General features: G+C 41.3%; 1 protein-coding gene across 1 annotated transcript in view; it reads right to left on the bottom strand.

Annotated features, from left to right (window-relative positions):
* Positions 1-18,708, bottom strand: part of grid1a (glutamate receptor, ionotropic, delta 1a) — a gene marked incomplete at both ends in the record, with an annotated part of 231,317 nt that extends 212,609 nt beyond the window's left edge. Inside the window, 2 exons of the mRNA XM_080508038.1 lie at positions 16,806-16,961; positions 18,630-18,708. Of these exons, the coding sequence (XP_080364164.1) occupies positions 16,806-16,961; positions 18,630-18,708 (235 nt within the window). The remainder of the gene's footprint in view (positions 1-16,805; positions 16,962-18,629) is intronic.
* Between the last annotated feature and the right edge of the window lie 634 nt (positions 18,709-19,342).

Raw genomic sequence — 19,342 nt, forward strand, 5'->3', positions numbered from 1 at the left:
GCCATGAGCCCGTCCCTCACTTAGGGGATGACATTGAGCCTCTGTGAAGCGCCACCAGACAAACGTATTAACATTTGTGTACACATTAATGAATATAAACAGTGGCACAATCCTGATTTGGCTCATCGCTAAAGTTGCTATTAGCTCTAAAGAATCGACTTGATGCCAAACAGGGATTAACAATCTTTACAAAAATGCACATAATGCAAAAGCCTGTAAAATGTTACAAAAATAGTAAGATCAGGTACACAAAATATGACAATCTGTTCTCAAAACTATTGAATGTAGATATGTTTTTCTTTATTGTTGTGTTTTTCAATTTTAGAGTGGGTGGATGGAGGTGCAGCTATTGGCAAGTGGTGTTAAGGTTCACTCTGCTCCAGGAGAAATCATGTTAATATTGTTCATAACAAACCCAGAAAAGACCGCCACCATAAAAAACTAATTTAGCTTAAGCACTTAATTCCACTTAACTAGCCAGAAAAACCCAAATAGATGCGCAGTCTCAGGAGATATGCATTTCAAACTCTCCAAAATTAATGGAAAACAAGACCAATCGGAGCAGGGCCCTTGACACGGTGAAATGAGAAGAAAGTACATAAGCACAGAATGAAATGATTCCATCACCATTCATCCCAGGAGAGCCGGCAAAAACAAAGAAAATCCCAGCTGCCCACAACCATGCAGCAACTTTGACTTTCAGGCTGATGCATTTTCTCTCCTCTGGGCTCAGAGGGTTAGAGAACTGAGTGTGGTCATTAGCGCTCGCTCTCTTGCTTTTTTGTGACACAGATTTAAAGTGAATATTCCTTCCACCACTCCACCAATCCCCTCTGTTGCGCACACCACCACAGAACAGCATTCAGCCATGTCAAGCCTTTGTGAGAAGAGAAGGCTAATGTGAAGTGTGGACTGCTGCTCATTGTGCTGTCATATCGACATGCAGAATGTTAATTCCCTGTGATTCTGCCACAGCACTTAGAAACTATGTTCAAGCTTCCCGTTCAAGAGGCCGGCGTTTATCTTGGGCTTTTTGAGTTACTAAGAGGGAAAATCATTTCTCTCATGGCAGATGTTTTAAAAGTCCTTCTGCTCCAATTGCATGCTGCTTTGGTGTATCAATACACAAGGGATTAGTCGTGATTTTAAGATACTGAAGTGCTGCATGCAGCCATCTTCCAAACCACTTTATCCTGTTCATGGTCCCAGCGAGCTGGAGCCGATCGAAGCTGACTAGCTGCAAAGGAAGGGTCCAGCCCTCGACAGGTTGCCAGGTCATAACAGGGGAAATAAAAAAACAGAAAGACAGTCTCACAAACTCAATTCACACCTCGGGGCAATTTTGAGTCATCCCATGCATGTCTCTGGGCTGTGGGTGCAAACCAGAAGAAACCCACGCACAGACAGAGGGAACATGTATACTCCACTCAGAAAAATCAGCCTGAATTCAAACCCATTCCTTTTGAGAGGAGAAGAAAATATTCTACTAAACCTCTCAGAAAAATGTGTACTTGATTTATGTACCATATTATTCTAAATATGAGACTGATTATAAGATGACCAGGTTTTTTTTTTAACATGGCATCCACATAGACACCCTTAACAGAGCAAAACTACCAAACTCAATGGTTACACACAGCCTGATACACACTTCCCTCAGCTTATTCCTCACACACATCTCCTCCCACACTAGTTTCTCTCAAGCTACCATCACTCTCTGGTCCTCCCATACTGTATCCTTCTCCCTGCCATTGAAAGCATCCAAGACATGGAATTTTAGATCCTTTGAACAGTTTGCCTGAACCAACATCCACGAGCCTGCAGCAGGCTTTTCATCCCCTCATTATGATCACAAAGGCACCGTTCCTTGAATGTACCTGAGGTTTTTTCTGGCTCAGTCAGGCGTCCGTGTATCATATCCAGCAAAACTCTGCGTAACACCGGGAGGTGAATATTGGACCCCTAATATAGTGTGACCCCACTTTTTGAGACTAATTTCAAGGATAATCGAACTTGTACGATAACGTGTTTTAAGCCCTTGGCACAAATGTATTTTAATGTTTTACAAGAAGCCAAAAGACGTCACAGATTAGCAGGAGAAATAGTAGTAAAAGAGAGGCCTGATGAAGACACGGACAGCTGTATTGTTCAATAGTTTGTACTGTATGAGGAAACACAGGTGTCTCCCACTGTTGAAGCCCCAAATCATTATCAACAGAGCAGTGCACAACTAACCTCTTCATACAGTGATAATCTAACTGGATACACAAACAGAATCCAAAACCAGACAATAATCTATCATTGTGAAAGAAACAATGAGGACTGTTTTACTTCCTTGGTGCACAATGAATGGAACTCTCTATGAGTGAAACAGAACTAAGGGATTATGTGTGTTTTCAATCTCAACACAATAACTGACGCAGATACACATCAACGGGCATTAATGGAACTACATTTGAAAACAAAAAAATATAAGAAGGCTGTTATTTAGAAGAAGAAAAGAGATCAATAATGGCTGGATGACAGTTGGATACGTTTTTCTCTGCTCTCAAAATGCAATCTCTCACATATTCCCTTTCATGTCACAAGCATTCACATTAGTATCCCACTTTTTGGTTGTCAACAGGTAGAAAAAGGGAAAATGTGTTTTCTAATGTATGGACCGGTTGCCATATCAACCAATGCAATGTATAAAGGAAAAATGCAAGAGCAGTTCTTAGCAGCATACAGTGGCGGCATCTTAACATCTTGTTATAAGGTTTTGAAGGATTGCAGCTCATTAACATGTAGGCACAAGCTTTGTTGCTGTTGCTCATGCACAAACACACGTGTGGTGAACTTTCACTGAGCTTGTGGCAAATGCATGCACGCTGTGCCAGAATAGATGCGACCCTGGCCAACACTTTCCGTTTTTGTGCAGTTTAAATGGAGGCTTTGTCATGACAGTGAGTGGGCATGCGGTGAGACAGTGAGGCACAACTATTCAATGGGGATATGCCTCATTTTTCCACCATCCCTTCCTGGTTGCACGGACGTTGTTAGGTGGAAGCTAGCGCTGCCAGAAATTATGACATCGACTTGATAGACATCCTCCTGCTGTCTGAGAGAAAAGAGAAAAAAAGAGACATGATCTGAAATGTTGCCACCTCCTCCTCCTCCAACACTCTTCTTCTCCTTTCCCCCTGGAGGCAATCTGCTTCTCTTCTCTTCCTACTCTTTTTTTTAATACTTTGTATATTTCCATGGCGCCTTGAGGCATCTTTTTCCGATTGCAATACTGCTGTATGTGGGGAAAGATGAGCTTCGACATGCTGAAACTTATTCTTGTGTTCCCCTTGTATGACCTTTTGGAAATGCAGCTCATTTAAGCATTTCATTACATTTTCTTCTTGTTGAACGGGACACGATATTTGCTCTTGTTGCCAGTGGTGAAGATTCTATAACAACTAAGTGGCTCAAAAACCACTTGCACCAAGTCTATTTTTAATGTGCTTGAATGCAGTTTCGATCACCTCATTCCTGAATGCACCACACACCGGGCTGACCACATCATCATTTGAAGTTACATGTGAAATTTTCTCTTCTACAGTCTTTGCTTTTATCTATCTGCAAAAAGGCTGTATCAAATTGGCAAAAAATGAAGAATATAATAGCTGTTTTTCAAAGTAAATGCTTGATTTTCATATTTTAGCAACATCAAGACTTGCTTTTTTTTTCTCTGTCTCACCAAAAACTACCAATGATCACATGCTGCAACGATCGATACACTATTCTTTTTAAGGACCACTATAAAGAGTGGTAACAGTGTGGAGGTATCACTATATACATGCAATCCACACTATGTGTGAAAGAATGCATTATGCAGCCCCTTTCATGTGGGAGTTTAGAACATTTTTAAAATATGTAAATCCAATCATCGTGTGTCTTCACATCCTGGACTCATAAATACATAGTTTGCAGTTTCCTGGAAGACATTATAATGGTAAGTGATGACTATTGGGAATTGCTCCCACCCCAGCTGTTCCCCCAATGGTGTTAATGCACTATAGTCAACATAATTTCCATCATAATTCAGGTCATCACAAATTTATAGAACACGTTCAGTACATGTACAATTTTGAAGATTTTGAAGACGCTACCATCTTATCCACATGTATCATCAATGCCATGATGATAACAAACGTCCCACACTGCATGAAGAATAGATATGATTATGTGGTGGAAACACCTACATGACCTCACAAACACTTCAACAAATCAATTTTGTCTGAGTACAGTTTGCTGTTCAATTCATTGTGCTGAGTTAAAATGGCATCAGGCAAGGAAGAGGACACATGTGAACCTGATCCAAAACCACCAAGGTTGTCTTTTGGCCACAGATTATTCAAAATGGCCACAGGCAAAATAGAAAACTGTTCTGTAGTCAGATAAATCAGAATTTGAAATTATTTTTTAAATCCAAGGAAGCCGTGTCCTGTGAAGAGGAGAGGGACCATCCAGCCTGTTATCATGGCACAGTTCAAAAAGCCAGCATCTCTGATGGCATGTGGTTGCATTACTGCCAATTGAATGACCATCACACATCAAGAAAGATACCCTCGGTTTTGAAAACTATGGAGATCACAAATCTCTGTAACTTACTTAGGCATTATTTCCCTGCACCATCCCAACCTGGAAGTAAAGCTGCGATTTCAAATACGTGTCATATTCAAACTATAAATGTCATCAGATGGCACAGGCCAATATGTCTCACCCTTAGGAGTCATACAATCCTATAAAATGTCACAGGAATGCATCATTGCTATTTAGGTTTGGGTCAAAGTGGTGGACACATGGTCAAGCTCTGGTGTCCTTCAAGCAATATAAACAGCATGGCTATTGTAAATACAAAGCAGCTGTGTCACCATCCTGCCTGTCAGGCGCCCTGTTTGTGCTCACTGCACTTGTTGTTGACCCTGATCACACCACCTCATACACAATAGGTAACTTCCAGCTGCACCATCGCTTTTTGTGCATCTACCTGGCCTTCTCGACCTTTGGAGGTTGAGTTTATTCAAGCACCAATACTGTCGGGGGTTGAACCTGGCTCACGGCAAAAGGTGCTGTGGGCTTTTATCCACATCATCGCCCCAAAAACAAATAGATTCACGTCCAAGTATACATTGATGTACAAAACCTGCAAGGACACACTGACACAGATACATTCAGTACATACTCAATGAGATGAGCAGTTTAATTACTGACCCCATCTAAAGATGTGTTTTTCCTTCTTTGCAAGAAAAGTAAACATGAAAAGACTGAAATGTTGGTTGGAGAGTGAAAGGCTTTTAAAGCAAATTGACTGTATCTTGAGGTGACATGATTATGTGAGATAATGTTCCATTTCTGTCTCGATCAAGTGAAAGAATGAATCATTTACGTTTCCTTGGCTTTAAAGAAACTTAAGTACACAAACGGCACATTAACATTGCTCTCTTCTGCATCTCTTTCTCTAGATAATGATATCCTACTTAACTTGTTGAACTGTCATGTGGGTGAAGTTTAAAAAGTCAATGGCATCTGAGACTGCTAAAAACCTCTCCATTGATGCTGTGACGACAAGTTCAAACTTTCGTAAACACAACCAAGTGTGCTTGAAAGGTTGAATTGAACAACTAGGTTCACCTCAATAATCAACTACACAACTAGAAATACTTCAATACTACTCTTTGCCAGGAGTCTGCAACTTGCGGCTCTTTCGCCAGTCTGTAGTGGCTCCCTGAAGCTTTCACAAAATCTGAAATTTACACATCAGAGTCATTTTCAAAGGACTTTTGTTTCTTGGCTGAAAAGTTTTTAAAAAAATGGCAGGACTAAAATGGGGGGGGGGGGGCTAAAACAACTCTAAGAAGCATAAAATGACTTGAAGTTTGAAAAGAAAAAGAAAAGCTTAAAACAGCTTAAAATGAGTTGGGACTTCTTTGAAAAGAGAGGTTATATCCCGAAAAAAGGGTGAGTCTGCTTAAATCAGGTACAAAAGCAGCTGGAAATGTAATAAGACGGTTACCATCCTGAATCATAACTGAAACTTTATAATTGCAACATAACATACAGTTTGTGTATCGAAACTGTATATGAAACTTTATAAGCTGTGTTCGCCCCCATGTTAAAGGTTAAAAGTATTTTGCGGCCCCTGTTTAATATGAATTGGTGGAAAGTCACAACTATGGGTTCTTTTGGTCATTAAGGCTACTGACCTCCGCTCTATACTGTCGTCACAGTTTGTTTCTGAACTGAGAGACTTTTAGTCAACAACAAAGTATTACAAATATAAATCAAACTGGTACATTACAGTGATATATAGTAGATATATAATTGTAATGCTGGGGAAAAGCCAAACAAACAACATGAATTCACACGTAAATATGTTGTATTCCATTCCATGCTTTTTGGCCATACTTCCTCTACAGATGTTTACAGCTATATTATCCAATGGAAGGATGCCACAGTTTTGAATTGTTTAAAACTGTCTTGATGCTTGTAATCCGTTGGAAGAACCCCAAGCTTTTGGGATTTTTTATTAGAGCACGAGAGCTTAAAAAAACCAAACAGTGCCTGTTAGTGCAGGTTTTGGATATGATAGGTGCATCTATTTAATTGAGCTTTACATTGAGATAATTAAAGAAATAAAAAGGGGCATTCAATAAATTCTCTGGCACAAGTTTTCACAAGCTTGTTCAAGCAGTGATTAAATCCTCACAATGAAAACTTGCTTTGATTCCACCTACATAGCACTTATGTGAGGGTTATGTTAGGTACAGCAGAATTTAGGCCGATGCATCCTATGTGCACTTCCACAATGATTGTGATAAGACAAAATAATTAGATAACATAAAATGTGGACTACTTAAAACTGAAATGCATGCTAAGGTCCTTTTGCAAAAAAGGAGCATTATTTACAGCATATGAGACCTATCTATTATCTTCAGGCAGTCAGAAAGTGCTTTTTTTGTGCCCCTGTGCCATAAGGCCAATTAGACAAAGAGGTTCTTTTTCACTGAACACATGCACTCATTTATTCACCACTTCATGCATGAGAGAAGCACTTACTCTCAGCTGACATGTTGGATCAAGTAATGTGAAAATTGATGAATGAACAACAAATAATAATCAACCAAGAGTAAGTCTACATAGTAAACCTTGTGCGACTAACTGCAGGATAAACATTGTATTCATCAGTCGGATTGATGTATACTTGTATAAATGTATATTTGACCCACTTTTGAGTGATATTTGCATGTTTTGCCTTCTAAACTCTCTTAGGCTTTCACTCATGAGGTATAAGCTGGGTTTTTCTTTCACTGAGAGAGAGCTTACACACTAGCTTAGCCTCATCTTTGGATAAAATCCATGTTGCCTGGGCATCGTAGAGGACCCATGGCAAAGTGAGAGAGACTGTGAGTCGGAGGAAGACTGAGGAGGGCTTCTTATGACAGATGGCCCCACTTGGTATTCGTGTCTGTGGGGCAGTAATGCAAACAATGGCTCCCAAATACATTCTGGCATCTCTTCATCGATGAGGCTAGTGAGCCGAGTCTGCAGTTTCAAATGACTGCAGCCCTCTTGTCTTCCATATGGAGACTTCACAGCCTCTGCTGGTGTTTTTCCCCCCATATAATCATTTGCTTCTGTATTCAGTCGTTTCCATCAGGCTCCGTTTTTTTTTTTTTGCCCCTCATCGTCATGCCGGCTCACAAGTTCACTCTGCGTCACCCCTTCACGTTCACCAAGGCTCCCATTGCCAAACCCTAACGCCCCACTCCCCCAATCAACCATCTTTTTCCTCCTTCTGTCTGCAAAGAAAGAGCGGCGTCGCAGATAGCCGCACAACACTTCTTTGGCTGACTCCCGTTTAGCTTCTAATAGGATTTACTCAGCGACTGATTTTCTGCTCTTTGTCTTCCATGCTGGAATGAAGTCTTCTCGCAGCCAATGGTGCAGGTGGTGGGTAGTAAATTATACATGCTTCCCTCTAAGCTAGTCAGCGTCAGAAGCGAGTGAAAGGGAGAGCTACAAGCTCCTCATCACCAAACTGTTTTCCTAACCAACACAAGCTCACACCAAACCACGGAAACCACATTTCAAACATATCCACATACACAAATTGGCATCTATGAGACCAGTGCAGACACTCTCACATTACAAGACCACATAAAGCCACGTATTCATGCCACGATGCACAAACAAACAAATCCTCCCCCAGCATTTGTACTCCCACTCTACTGCCCCCCTACATCCTATCTCTGTCATCTCAGCATACTTTAGGCTGCTCAGTAGCGTCAAAACATAACACCGTGTACAAAGAGAAATGATGCTGGTAACATGCGAGACAGAGATGTATTACAACAGACGGAGGCCGAGAGCCTCATCAGCATCAATCTGATTGGACAGGACATCTCCTCCAGGCCACCCGGCCCCTCCTTCCCTCCTCTTTCTCTGTGTCTGACTCTCACTCATTCTCTCTCATTCTAACAGGTAGAGTAGTATTGATGGCAATTCCCCAGTGGTGGTTGGGGGCTGTTTGGGGTCGTGGCAAAGCACTAACATCTGTCACAGTGTTCTCTGCAGCTTGTTATAAATCTGTCACACCAGAGAAGGTAGGAACATGAATAAGAAATGGGGCCAAGAGACCTGTGGTCGGGAAAACATATGTTGTGTGTAAATGTGCATGTATAACAGGCGAGTCCATGAGTTATGCGTGGCACATGTGCAGGTGTTCCAAACCACACACGTTTTTTGGAATTTTCAACCATCCATCATACATCTGATGCCGATGTCATATTGGAAAATTCATGTGGATGCTGAATTACTTTCAAGCAATTACAGATGCTATCCTGGATAAATGCTACCTGCCAGTTCGGAGTCGTCCTCTTGACAGTGCAAAATGACCCGAATAATGTCATATAATTCAGAATTTAGCAATATTCAAGGAGGATTAAACTGTCAGATATCGATTATGACTTTCATGTACTTCTCCTATGAAAAGTACCGAGCCTCAAATGTGTTTTTTCCTTGTATTTGTCCTTCGTAGAGCGACAGCTATCATACCACCCAGAACCCATTAGTCAGCCTGATGCACAATGACCCCAGAGAACATCCTCAATCAAACGTGCCAGTGTGAAAAGCATCGAGAATACTTTGAAGTCAGCCCTCAGCTGTCTGCCAATGACAAAACACGGGGAGTGTTGATGAATATAAAAAATCCGAACAAAGACCAACCACAAGCGCCACTCTCTCTAATTACAGCAACACAGTCATTTTGATTGCACTGCAGATGAAACACAACTTCCCCCATTTACTGAAAAACATGCCATAAAGTCTGCTGTGCATTTCTCTCAACATCTCTTAGTCTATATAATATGTATTTTCTGTGACACTGCAAAAATGTATTTCTGTTTACGTAAATTAAAAGATTACCAAAATCCCTGCTCGTGGTGACATTTAGAATGCCGCAGATGAGTTCCTTGAATACAGATAAGATGTGGCATTTAAAGTGAATTGAAGCTTTTCCTGAGGTTAATCAGCTGGGTTCTTTATCCATAAAGCCGAAATGACTACCAAATTCCTCAAGGTTTTTTGTTTTCTATAATTGGCTACTTAAAAAGGTCTCCGAGCTCATTTCAGGAAGAGTCTGTGATCTGCCAAATGAGGCATCTGTTACAGATGTTGAGGTTATGCAACATATAAGTAACCTACAGTCGGAGGGCACTACTGGCCAGCTGTTCCTCACCACCAGTGAGGAGAAAACCTGTAGGCCTACTGAGTAGATCCAACATTTAACAGCCTTGACCTCTCCGTGTCTCTCCTTTTCTGTATTCTGCTCTGTCTCTCTGGCAGGTGCTGCTCAGCAGTTGCCAGACATTGCTGACTCTAGTCATTCTAAAGAAAAGCCTCAGGAATGCATATTCTTTAGCGTGACTGTGAGCCTGCAGTTTCCCACAGGACCTGTTCTGTGCCGTCCACACTGTGTCCTGTGAATGGACCAGGTATGGATGTACAAGTGTGTATAATCAACAGGGCTGTGTGTGGTCAGTTATATAACAGCTGTATTGTGGAAATAATGACTTCTGCCAGAAAAGTAGTACATCACCTTTGAAATCTATATTAGAAGGTAAAAATGAGTTGAAAAGAACCTTAATGAAATGAGTGTAGATTAGCAGCAGTGAGCCGGGAATGAGACAAGCACAGCAAGGAACATACTTCTCCACGACGCAAATCTCTAAAAACACCAGTGTATCGCAGTTCTCTGATCCGCTGTTAATTGCACATTCTTTATTGCTATGCCATCAGTTATGCAAACTCCACAAGAACCCAGCGGGAACGTATGCATCGCTCGCTGCATGATTTTCAGCTTAAAACAAGCTGGATGACATGAATTCAAGATAAAAATTTCTCAGGTATATACATCAGTAGGGAGAGCGCTCATTCTGAATGCGTGTGGATGTGTCATAATGTGCATGGACTTAAATCTAAACCACCTCTTCAAAACTGTATTCGCTGTAGGTTTTATTTGGCAAATGAAGTATGCTTTAGCAGTGCCATTTGAATACGATGCAATGGTGTCTTTTAGAAAGGTTTAAACAATTATGAGTGACATGGTGAAAATGCAAAAGTACAAAAAATATTTCAGTGACAGAGACTTCAAATTGGACAAAGAAAATCAAACAGTTTCAAGACAATACAACGTAATCCATCTGGTAAGTAGCTTAATTCAACATTTGCTCACTCACTACAGGAGGCATCACTGTTCACGCTAAGTCAGTTATACAAAGTTTCCCAAACCAAAAAAATCACTACCTCAGTGGATGCCTGTCAATATTTGCCTGAACACAGAACTGACAAAATGGTGGATGTAACAATGTCAATCAAGCTGCTGTGGATCCCAGCCAGCAGTGGTTTCTACTAGCAACCAAAAGTTCGACTGAAGCCAACTCCTGGTGGCAAAATATAATGTCCAATCCAAAAAACACTGCTTTGTTCACTCATTCACTGCTCACTAAGTAAAGGCTTAGTGGTATCCTCCATCTGTGAACACACAGACACTCATCACAATCAGTTTGTCTCATCGCTGACAACTGTTGGGACAGACACCTTTGTAAATCTGTGGAATCAAACAATGAACTGACATTCAGGGCAGACATGCAGTATTTTTATTACAGAGGTTTTGAAGACACTACACGTTCAGGAAAAGTTAAAAAAAAAAAAAAAAAAAGAAGTAGTAAAACTCAGTTTTCCTGATGTAAAATTCCCCTGATGTACTGACTGCATATCAACCTAACACAATCACTACAGATGAAGAGAAAACAAGAAAATAATTCAAGAAAATAGCAACTTCAACCTTTTGTTTTATCTAATGCCACTGCCAAAGTTGAATGTACCAGGATTAACAATTTCAGGTTCTACAAACTACTGAAAATAACTATACTTGGAATAGTAGCTTGGTCATCTGAGTGACAGAGAAGTTGACTGATGATATTGATGCTCACTCTTGAGTAAACTGTCAGCTCAAGCTTATGAATGAAAGTTCACTTCACTCGTGCAGTACATTTCTCTCGCGGCTGTGCTTTATGTGACCAATCTTGGACACGCTGCTACGTAAGGAACTTGTACACCATTGGGGAAAAGCCTGGAATCTTTGTTCAAGGACATTTCAACACATGGACGTGCAGATATGGAGACCACCAATCTCGAGATTTGGGAAGGACCTACTTTAACAGCTGAGCCATAGCATCACCAGATATACATAAACTGCTTCAGTTGGCTGGTCTGATTTAGTATTTTGGGGCAAAAGGGTCATAAATTGCTTGCGGTGTAACTGCCTTGTTAATTATAAAGTGTATTTGGGCATTACTGGATTTTTTTCAATTAATAAAGTGCACCGACTGAAATTAGCAAAACTCTGTCCTACTAATCACTTTCTGCACCATGAAGTGAAGCACTTGTGTAGATTTCATGCAAACACGGGCAATCAATTTAAGTTCGGCCTTACATGCTTGCAGAGAAGTGACCCTCACATTGTGAAGGGATTAAGTGAAAGGTATACCACTGCCACAACATCACTTAGCTGATTAAGGGACCAGCAGCCTTTCTACAGCCCAATGAAGAGCTTATGACAGATTAAAATAACTGTTGGGTAATTAACAGGGCTGGTAAAATGTCCTGATCATCCTCCCACTGTGTGGGGCTGGCGAAAAGACATAAAAACACAAACAACTCCATTACTAAGATTTATACAGCATTATTAAATTCACCGGGACAATAATAGTGAAAGGGCAGTGTTAGATCATATTTAGAGCACAGAGAGTAATTAGTTGTCATGCACAGAAAATCAGATGGAAGATATTTAAATACACACCACCAACACTTTCAAAGGAGGGATTATTTTTACTTTTGTCACTGCAGATTGAGGCAAGGGAATGGAGAAAAGGGAAGACAGTGCTCCACTGCATGTTCTTCAATATCTGTTGGCTCACGGGCATTTAAACAGCAAAGGATTAAGTCCTCCTTGCCATTAACTTGGCAGAAGCTGGAATAAAAATGGAGGGTCACTCATGGTGTGGAGCGTTACAAGGACTCAGTGGAACTAAACACTCAACAAATTACAGCACATTAGAGGGTCAGGAAACTCTTTTCTCCCAACTTTGTTCCAAATGGTTTCTTTAAAAGGTGCTTGAAAGCTGCAGGGTCTCTACAAAACTAACATAAGACGCTCACAAAATAATTATTTCCAAACTACAGCCACAAAGATGGTGCACTAAATGTCAACTGAACTGAAATCATAACCTCTTGTGTCAAAGAAATCCATTTTGATTAGTTTCAAGTTGTTGTGGGGTATCATTATTCTTCCAGACTGTGCTGCTATTTTTAAGCTCAAAGGCAAACCATATCATATCATTTCAACATCGTATGATTTGGTGCAGACCAGATTGCAAGTGCTTTAAAGGCAGATACTTTGCAAAATGAGCTTATTCACCTTAGTCATAGTTGAACTTTTCCTCCAATTAGGACATGACAATGAAGTTTCTAAGTTTTCCCCAGTTGGTGTGCCAACAGTCAGCATGTGAGTGTGTGAAAGATTTCGTGTGAACGGATGAATGTGAATGATCATTTGAAACATACTGAGACTGCTGAAGTGGCGTAATGTGCCATATACCGCCATGTAAAGTAAAGTCTGTTTCAGATTGTTTCAGATTACCATGGTGCCGAAAGTCAGCCTGCTAGTGTGACTTCACTTTTTGTCAAGCATGCAGGTTTAACCGTACATCTGCTGCAATGGTGATTTCAGACATTATGGCCTTTTTTACGACATGTTTAGATTATTTTGCATATCCACTCGATGCTCACGCAGCAACTACAGGGGAAAGGAAATCTACCTTACAAGCAAAACTTTTCTTGAAATATGTAAATGCTGGGATTTGCATAATGGCACAGCAAGGCGGCAACTTTGTCGTCACCTTTCTGCCAGTTCCTCTGAATGAAATGCAAGATAGAAAAAAAAAAGTTTTCAAAGCTCTGTTTCTTATGTATATACTTATGTCTTTGAGGGCAAGCTTCGACTTTTAAATCAAAGCGGAAAATCTGAGGACGCAAATCTCAAAGTGAAAGATACCAGTTAAAATGCACATTACTTTTCACAGCCCAACTTAATTCATGAATGTCATTCCTCAGAGACTTGTGACGAAGAAGTTATAAATTGACTGTAACACGACTATGTTTGGTATTAATGAGACAATAAGTAATTATTATGAATTGAATTCAATTGAAATTAGTTTTTGTTCTTTTGCAGTAGACTAAAACTGTTTGCTGCCTTTCTGTCCAGCAGCTATAAGGTTCAATATTAGCTACAGACGAACCATGCCACCAAAGGATTAAGAATCCCAATTAAACTTTTTTTTTTTTTTACCTTTCTAAGTGCTGCCTGCTTCTGTCTACATTTTGGTAGTTTTCCCAGGTGTTTTGTTGCTGCATTTATGAATCAAATTGTTTTGAGAACAGGTGTTTTGCCAAGTTCTGCATCACTGCTGAAAATGAGATCGTCCTCTGTGGGAGTTCATATACAGTAGCTAAAAATACAAGCTGTTAGTGATGACTGGTCAAGTCAAACAGGCCAGAATAGCATGTGAACCTCAATCTTTGAGTTCCACCTCAGTGATGTTACTCAATCAGAACTGTTTCAGTGAATTAATATTATTAATTTAATTAATAGTCACTGTACTCAAGTACTAATTTTAGTGGCTTGCTCCATGCTGTTTTCCAGAAATACTACATACATGAGATATTCAGCACTGTATGTTCAGGACTTAAATTAATAATGTATTTCTCTGGTTCCAAAAATTAACTCAACTTACCCATAGGGTGTTTTATATGTAACTTAAAGCACATAGATTTGGCCCTATTTCTTTGCCCAGATCCCTGAAAGTACAGTAGCTATTTTTACTTTTGATCTTGTAAAAAACCACAGGTGACAGATATCAATACTTGCGAGACAGACATTCTTCTAAGTTTTGGCTCCGGGTCTTGAAATTGTCCTGTAAATTCTCGTCCGTTGCTCCGACCTATAAATAGGACAGCATCTGCCAGTTGTGTGGTCAGGCGGTATATCTAGTAAGCCTTGAGCTGTCATCTTTAAACGATAAGAGCGTGGGAGAGCTGAATAGTTGAGTGTTTCCACGTACATCATATCTGTGTGACATCCTTGCTAGTATATATTCCACTAGCACAAGGACAAAAGAAGTAAATGAAGACAAAAATGACACTGCAACTCCTATCTATCACATCATTGCTATCTTAACTCTTCCTCCCTTTTTGGCGAGTCATGTTGACCTTAATTGCACATTCATCTTTTTTTTTTGCCTCACTGTTGTCACTCCTGTCACTGGTAGTCATGGATAATCTTTTCCGCTTTTCTCTTCTCACCCTCAACCTCTTTCGCATTCCCTTTGCTCTACCGCAGCATTGTCTACCTCCAACATCTCATCCTCATTCCCCTCACTCACCCTCCCATTCCCTCCCTGTTTATGTCTACGCTCTCCTCCCTCTTCGACATGCCATGGCAAGGTCCCGACTGCCACTCACAGTGGGATGGCAGTGAACAAAAGAGCAAAGCAAAAGGTTAACTTATCCCAGTTGTCACTCAACACTTACCACCCTGCCTTGAGTCGAGTGCAGGAATCTGAGGCCACCCATCGATTGCCACGACATCGACGGCACATCATTCCCCCGCTCTCCTCACAAACTGAGAGCCCCCTAATCACCCACTTCTATGAATATTTGATTATCAGGAACTTTGCTGCAAACAATAATTAAGCGATGTGAAATGATACACGACCAAATCTAACAAAAGGCTTTTCATTATGAGGAAGGGAAAAAAACACACACACACAAAAAAAAAACAAGTGGATCATTTTGAATAAGAAATAACAAGCTGGGCATCATCAACACCCTCTGAGTCCATGAGCTTTTGTACAGAAATGGCACTGTGTAAAAACATTGTCAAGAGCATTGTTGAAGCCTTTGTTTGAGTCCATGTATGTGTATTCATCAAGTGCAGCTGCAGAACTCCTTTACTGTACCACTGTGATTAACTCAAGTTGTGGTCGGTCATCCATCCTCATCAAATGACAAATAATTTGGTAGCCAATCAGTTTAATTACTCCACTTTTACATCTCAAGCATCAGTGACTGATACATTCATCAATTCATGCATGTCTCTGGGGCATTCTGTGTCTTATATTTGCAGCTGCCAGAATATCTCTGCACTTTGGATCTATTTAGAGCACCCATACAAGTGCCCAGCTCCATGTAGGCCTTCATCAGGAATTGAGTTTACAGACACAAAACATGAAATGGAATACTGGATATGTGTGACATTGTTAAGGATCAGAGCTAAACGACACGGGATAATTATAGCAAAAGGCAAGACATATTATCCTCTTTCTGTGCCTGTCAGGGGCACTATGAATAGCAATGAGTCATCAAGGCCTCTGTGTAACTAGGGACAAAAGTACAGGCTGGTAACTAAGTGCAGGGGACATAAACAGCATTTGAAGGTCTCTGGGAAACCTATTAAAGTCTTAATGATTCATTTCAGCTGAAGACTCTTTAATCACTTTTTGCAGTCAATAGTATATGGGACTACCTTTAAAAGTCTGACGGAGATAACCTTGGCTGAAATAATTTCATTACCACTCTTCCCTCTGACGTGTAGAGGTGTGCACTTACAGTGGGGAATCCAAATGAGCCAGACAAAAAAAAAAAAGTTGTGGGATAATACATTTGCATAAACAAAAACATTCAGCAGAACATTAAAAAGCTGAAAATACTTCTCCTTCCTGCCATTATGTAAGTGGAAAATCAGTGCTGGAACTACATTTGATCATCTCCAGTGATTTTTTTATTTTTTTATTTAACATAACATCTTATCTTCAGCAGCTGAGCTCTAACTCAATGCTTCCACCTAGCTTTTCAACCACAGATGACACCTTGCTTCGATGCAAGAGGTGTAGAGCTTTGCAGGTGGCACTTTGCACGCACATACACACTCTCGCGTGCATGCACACACAGCCATTTCCCATTTCCCTCATTCACATAGACACGTGAAGCATCGCCACCGGCAGCTCCACTGGCTGAAGCACTGCAAGAGTGGTATTCTCTCATGGCTTCAAAGATCATTACAGTCAAACTTCTTGTCTGATTGCAAAGAGAACCGACTGGGGTAAGCATACCGCCTTCCTCGTGTAATCAAATAAGGAGGGGGTCGCTCTTACCTTCCTGCACAGCCTGGAAAGGGTTGTTGGGTTCAATAAGTTTCACCGAGTGTGTGATTTTTTCACTCTGCAGAATGTCGTCGTTCAGACTCAAGTCTGAGATCGCAAGTTGGAAAATCTCGTCATCTCGCCCATCGTTTTGCTCGAATATGGCTCCTGTTGAATAAAACAAAAAGTCATTTGGAGAGTCGCCCCAGGAGGGAAACTCTGGAGGAATGATACTTCGCATTGGAGTTGGAAGTGGAAGAAGTCGATCAGAGTGAATGGATTCACTACTGAGCAATAGGTAAAATAGTCTATAATAGGTTCTTTCAGAGTGGATTGTGTTTGCATGTATTTTTTTTTTTTCCTGAAATGATTGCAAGTGTGTCTCGGTAGGATTTCAGCACCATGGAGAGCGACCTGGCATCGCCACACAAAACGCTTTTACTTGATCTCTTCAGGCATACGTGGAATCTAAATGTCTCCGCTGTCAACAAGATCAATTGCACCTAAGTCACTAAGCTTTACAGGCCTTGTATAGGAGCCATGCTTGAAGGCTGAACTGACTCTCCACTGACTCTCCCTTTTCTCAGTTTCCCTCCCCTCTTTATCAAAATGGCATCAGCTGCTATCGGGAGAACACATACATCAACGGAAAAGAAGGTTTCCGGAACCGAGACGTATAATTGGGGTACCCTAACGCTATGCGGAGCATCAGCGAATATTATCTGGAAGGAGTCCCACCGCTGTATTAAGCCAGTGACAGAGCACCTGCTGCTTGCCAGACTGTTGCGGTAAACTGTGCAGCAGCAGCAGCGGAAGAGCACCGAGACGAAATTTGCTCACTGTGACATTGACATTTTTATCTGAGATTAGAAGGGACAGTCGTTGTGCGCGGCTGCCTGCGAAATAGGGAGGTGGAGGTGGAGGTGGTGGTGGTGGTGGTGGTGGTGGTGGTGGTGGTGTGAGTGGAGGGGAGGAGGGGTGCGCGCAAATCAAGGCGATTATTCAGGGTGCACAAAAAGAGCGCGGGGGGGGGGGGGGGGGGTGAACCGTGTGGCAAAACTTGCAATCGAAAATTAAACGTAACGAGACGTTTTAAGGACAAACAGTAGATTGTTTGAACATCAGAGAGGCTTTAAAGCATTCCCCTCACTTCTGCAGCTCTGGTTTTGAAGTTTGAGTACAAAGAGGCTCTATGCAGTTTGCATCTCTAAAACGAAACTCCACTGACATTCCCTCTGTCTGCGTATTGCCATTGCAGTCACGTTCCGGTGAAAGTTGAGGCTTGTCGGGTACACAAGAGGCAGCTTGGTGTGGAAAAAAGCTTCTGCAATCTGATTATCGGACATTATTTAGTCGGAGGCTTACTCCTCACTGCAATCTGTTTTATATATATATATATATATATATATATATATATATATATATATATATATATATATATATGCATTCATTTAAAAGAAGACCGCAATTTCCAGGCCACGGGCAGTGGATGGTTCACATCTGAAGACAATTTGAATGCAGTGATCTGCCATCGAAAAGTGAAGGAAATGTCTGCAAGAAAAACAGCTAAGAATAAATAACAATCGTGAATAAGAACAGAATAGCCCTGCAAACACAGGTCAGGGCCATGGACGTTTACAAAACACCAACTTTCCAAGTCATTTGAGAGTCAATGTGTTACTTAAACACAGGATGCAAGCTGAATACACTATTTATCCCGCCCTCTCACTAAAAAATCCTGCGATCAAGGCAGTATGAGCAGGCTGAGCTCCATTCCCGCACCCCCTTTTTAAACCTGCCTAACCCAAACAGCGTGTCGTTCCATCGGACGCTTACCAATATGAATGATTGAGTCCGCTTTGGCCGAATTGGATTGCAATATCCACAGGGAAAGGCAGATCAGCAGCAACTCCATCTCGGGATTTCAGTGAGGCAGCTCATCCAAGCTCTGCTTGACTGTCCTATACTGTCCAAATGGAGCACCCAAAGAAAAAAGAAAAAAAAGAAGGGGAAAAAGATTATCAAAACCCAGAGCCAAGCAGAACCACGAAGCTCCTCCTGGCAGACGTGAAGCCCTACAGAAATGACCACTCTTTTTTTTTTTTTTTTTTTTTTCAAACCAACAACACAAGCCGACTGCAGGAAGGTGGGCTCAAAAAGAACCGACGGGGACCCGAGGTAAGACTGAAAAGACAGGTATCCCGGTGAGAGAGACCGGCGTTACCTCTCTCACTCTCGCCTCTCTCCCTGCGCTCCGGCGTCTAAAGCATGGCAAGCGGCAAAAAAAAAAAGAAAGGAAAAAAAAGAAATGCGGAGGAGGGACACCCCTCTAACTACACACAGAGAGACGCTCACATACACACTCCTGGAAGGGGAAAAAAAAAAGCGCACTCTTCAGTCCTGTCTCAATCACGTGACTGCAGAGACTTCACGACTCCGCTGCTGTCCCGACAAGCCGGGTAGAAATGATTCGCACGAGCCGGAGAAAGACGCACGGAGAGCCCGATAATTAAACAGACGATCCGGGGGGGTGGTTTCTTAGGAAGAAA

This window comes from Blennius ocellaris (genome assembly GCF_963422515.1).
Source record: "Blennius ocellaris genome assembly, chromosome: 13".
Lineage (NCBI taxonomy): Eukaryota > Metazoa > Chordata > Actinopteri > Blenniiformes > Blenniidae > Blennius > Blennius ocellaris.